We start from the raw sequence: 4,694 nt of genomic DNA, 5'->3' as shown, positions 1-4,694 counted from the left end.
CGATATAATAATGATAGTGATGTAGTTTGTCTAAATGGCATGGCGATGATCTGTTTGATGCGGTGAGGATAGTCTAAGTTCAAATATGACATTTTTGAAATAATTATATATAATGAGTTTAAGTGTATAAGATTCTTAAAATAGTTATCTCTGATATAATAATTTTAATATATCTTTAAAAATTATTTATAATTTATCTTTAAAAATCACCAATTATTTTAATTCTGATTTCCATTAAAATAGGAAATCGTGATTTCCATATTTCCATTAAAATAGGAAATCGTGATTTCCATATTTCGTAAAGGTTGTGATATGATTCTGGGCAGAAAATGTTTTTAGATAAGAATTTGTATGCGGGGGACTGTTACTTTCTCAGCCTTCAACGCTCGAGGTTTCGAAAAGACTTTGAACGAAAAAATCCAAGTTCTAGAAGAGAAGAAATAGTTCAACACCCTCGATATGTTTTGTAATTTAGAGAATGGCAAAATTTCCATGATAATTATTATTTTAAGAACATTAATTCAGATGTTTTTATGTAAATTTGTGTTTTTTTTTGTCAGAGGACAATTTGGTTGAGTAGTTTGGTGATCATTAGTTTCTCTTTAGTTCAGTAAGTCAAAGAATATGGCATTTGTGAAATAATTATATTATATAATATGTAATAGTGACAGAGTTTGTTTAAGTGGTTTGGGGTGATTTGTTCCTTCAATCGGGTAAGTATGACACTTTTGAAATAATTATAGCTGTAATAGTGATAATCTTAGTTCTGATTTCCAAAAAAAAATATTGTGATTTCCATATTTCGTGAAGGTTGAGATATGATTCTGCGCAGATATTTGCAACCTTTTCAAGACATGCAGAGAGACCAGTGGCAGGATTAATGGAGGCCCAAAGTCTAGCTCGCGTGCAGAGAGAATCGTGGAAGGTGATTTCCGGGCCCCAACTGGACCATAATTTCACGTGTGTTGACTATGACCATACCCCCATCCTGTAAGTAATGAGACCAGAATTCAGTTACCTGACGTTTATGCATGTTCGACCAGCCTATAAGTATTTCCACCACTCTACAGAAAAATATGTCCAGTAGTTCATTGTGTTGGAAGTAGTGAGCGTGCGCGGCTGAGATTGATCATGGCGATGGAGTTGGGTTTTCACCAGTTCCCAGTTTCGTGGAACGTAGGTAATTACTTTGATATTAAACTACTCAGTGCTTTTATCTTTGTATTGACAGTGGCGGCATGGAGTTTCCTTTTCAGGGGGAGGAATGGAAAATCTGGTAGCATGCCTAAGGGGAGGCTGCCTCCGGGGCCGTTTCCGTTGCCCATCATCGGCAACCTTCACCTGCTGGGAGACCTTCCCCACCGCGCTCTGGCGGCGCTATCTAAGAAATACGGGCCTCTCATGTCTCTCCGCCTCGGCTCCGCCCTCACCTTGGTCGTCTCCTCTCCAGATATGGCCAAGGAGTTTCTCAAGACCAATGACCGCATTTTCGCCAGCAGGTCTCCATACGCCGCTGCAAAATACTTGACCTATAATTCGTCGGATGTGGTCTTTGCTCCGTTAGGGCCTTACTGGAGGCAGATGCGCAAGGTCTGTGTTTTACAGGTGCTCCACTCTAAGCGCATAGAATACTTCCGCTACATAAGAGAAGAGGAAGTCTCCGACATGATTCGCTCTCTTCTGAATTCAGTTCATCAGCCTGTAAACATTACTGAGATGGTGTCGGGTCTGGTGACTGACATAATGTGCAGGATGGCCTTCGGTAGAAAATATAGTGACCAGGACATAATTGGCAACATAGGGTTTGTATCAATGGTGAAAGAAATTGTTGCATTGTCTGGTTCTTTTAACATCGGAGACTACATACCATACTTGGCCTGGATGGATCTCCAAGGCTTCAGCCGTCGCTTCAAGAAAGTAAGGAAGTCGCAGGACGATTTCTTAGAGAAAGTAATTGATGATCACGCTGCGCAGAATGACGCCAACGCTCCACGAGATCTTGTGGATGTTTTAATTGCAGCCTCTGTCGATAAAAATGCAGAGTTCCAACCTTCACGAGATAATATTAAAGCCGTTCTTCTGGTAAGTATGTTTGGCTTGAAATTCATCTTCTCCCAGATTCATTCATCACATTGAGGTTAGGTTATATTTTACTTTTCCTTTTTTGGCAAAAATAATTGATGTTTGGAACCATATAGTGTGATTTATCATTTTATGGGTAAGATAAATATTATTGGAGATGAACAATAATAATAGGTAGTTAGAAATGTCAAAAAAAATATTGGCAAAAATAATTTATGGGTAAGATAAATATTATTGGAGATGAACAATAATAATAGGTAGTTAGAAATGTCAAAAAAAAATATTGGCAAAAATAATTTCAATGTAATGGATGGGAAGGGATGATATTAAAGTTGTTAGTGTGGTAAGTATGTTGGTTTGAAATTCTTCTCCATGATCTAGATTTATTATGGTTGGTTATTTTATTTCAAAGATAAATATATTAGTTGGTTTAAAGTAGTGACAAAAATAATTTTCATGTGTTAAAAGATAATATTAAAAATGTTATTTTAGTAAATCTGTTGATTTGAAATTTTTTTCACAACCAGATTATTTTGCCCATGTTTCAAACCATTCAATGTGATTCATCATTTTAGTGTGATAGATTTAGAAAAGATAATATTAAAGTTGTTAAAGATAATATTAAAGTGGTTATTCTAGTAAATATGTTAGTATGAAATTCTTTTCCTGATCTAGATTATTTTGCCAATGTTTTGAACTATCTAGTATAATTCACCATTTTATTCCAAAAATAAACCATACTGGATGGTTCTTTGACAAAAATAATTTCAATGTGATAGATTCAAGAAAAAATAATATTAAAATTGTTATGATAAGTATGTTAATTTGAAATTTTTCTCCGTAATCTATCATATTGAGATTATTTATCTATTTCTCAAACCATCTAATGCTATTCATTATTAATCATTTTATCTGGAAAATGAATCACACTTAAAGTTCAGGGTTCAGAATGTTGGGAAAAAAAGTTGTCAACTAAAATACTAATTTCAATATAATGAGCAGAACTATGTGCTAACTCTTCCTTCATTCTTAGGAATCACACAGGGAATATATATAGATGGCCAAGAAAATAAATTTCAAATGAATCCTAATCACAAAGAAACCTTCATTCTAAAGTATGTTGATTTTGGATATATTATTTCATCAATTATTCCAATGGTTTCCGATAATTCAATAATTGTGACCCCGAACTTATGTTTACAATGGTGAAAGGATATGTTGGCCGCTGGCACGGACACGTCTTCTACAAGCTTAGACTGGACAATGGTCGAACTACTGAAGAACCCACCAGTGATGAAGAAGCTTCAGGGCGAGTTGGAACGTGTAGTTGGATTCGATCGCATGGTAAGCGAGTCTGACCTGCCTAGTCTCGTTTACTTACAAGCTGTGGTGAAAGAAACGCTTAGACTCCATCCAGCGGGGCCGTTTGGGGTTCCCCACGCTTCTGTGGAGGACTGCACTATATTGGGTTATCAAATCCCCAAGGGAACTCGCCTTCTGGTGAACCTTTGGCAGATTGCAACGAACCCTGAGTCATGGGGGGAGGATGCAGATACTTTCAATCCAGAGAGATTTATGGAAGCTGGTTCCATAGATTCTAGAATTCAGAACTTTGAGTGGCTTCCGTTCGGAGGAGGCAGGAGAGGATGTCCAGGACAGCAACTGGGAACTCTTCTCGTCGAGTTTGCGGTGGCGCAACTCGTGCACTGTTTCAATTGGAAGCTTCCTGAGGGCATGGATGTGAAGGACCTGGACATGACTGAAAAGTATGAATTTACAATGCCTAGATCCCACAAACTCTTTGCGGTTCCAACTACTCGATTTGCCGTAGCAGTGTAATTATGTACGTATCATATTTGTATTGCCAACTGCTCACATTACGTCGTGTGGGAGTAAAATAAAAACAACAGACCACGTAGAAGCTGTTGAAATAAAGCCCTGGTCTTGTAGAAACTTCTTACCAGATGGGACATTATAGTGTTTAATAGCTTAGTTATTAATTACGTAGATGTTATGAATTTTCGTTTTCTGCTCTCAAGCTGTGAATTTCTGTGACCAATTCGCTGTGACCAGAATTGAAAAACCTGTAACTGAGTTTCGAGTCACTGATATATCAGCATTATACAGGATATCTTATAATATCCTCATTGCCACTAATACATTCTCACGGAATATTGTTGAATTAAAATCTTACCATGAATCAGATCCTTGAATAGGAACAAGTAGTGGCGAAAAGTAAGAAATAGTTGCAAATTAATCAGATCCTTGAATAGGAACAAGTAGTGGCGAAAAGTATAAATAGTTGCAAAGTACTTATTTGCTATTTTTTATTGGTGTAGGTTTAATAAGGATTTAATATGAGTTTAGAGGGTTCTGTAATTTATTTTTTTTAATGAGTAGACATTATTTAAATGTTTTTTTATAGTTATTTAATTTTTAGATTTTTTTATAATTTTTATTTTAGTTGATATGAGTAAAATTTCAATTCAATTTTGATGAGGAATGACAAGATTACACATGGGTTGTAGAATGATTCTCTTGGCTCAATGAGGTTTAACTATTTTCATTGATATAGTTTCGGATTAGAATTTGGTAAAATAATTTTTAATTTA

The 4,694-nt window shown here is 35.9% G+C and overlaps 1 protein-coding gene across 2 annotated transcripts; it reads left to right on the top strand.

Moving 5' to 3' along the window:
• The first annotated feature begins 1,058 nt into the window (after positions 1-1,058).
• On the top strand, positions 1,059-4,237 carry LOC149233200 (cytochrome P450 71AU50-like). 2 transcript variants are annotated; one of them, XM_089376677.1, is made up of 3 exons: positions 1,069-1,180; positions 1,232-2,082; positions 3,295-4,237. In XM_089376677.1, exons 1-3 carry the CDS (start codon positions 1,132-1,134, stop codon positions 3,919-3,921), a joined length of 1,527 nt encoding a protein of 508 aa, XP_089232803.1. In that variant the 5' UTR covers positions 1,069-1,131; the 3' UTR covers positions 3,922-4,237. The 2 variants fall into 2 exon arrangements, with proteins under 2 accessions (XP_089232802.1, XP_089232803.1); XM_089376676.1 differs by having other exon boundaries at positions 1,059-2,082.
• The last annotated feature ends 457 nt before the right edge of the window (positions 4,238-4,694 follow it).

The sequence above is a fragment of the Pinus tabuliformis genome, chromosome J (genome assembly GCF_031772625.1).
Source record: "Pinus tabuliformis cultivar Carrire ecotype Pingquan chromosome J, CPIR1, whole genome shotgun sequence".
Lineage (NCBI taxonomy): Eukaryota > Viridiplantae > Streptophyta > Pinopsida > Pinales > Pinaceae > Pinus > Pinus tabuliformis.
Note: the sequence above shows the minus strand (reverse complement) of the source record. Positions and strands in the feature narration are given on the sequence as shown.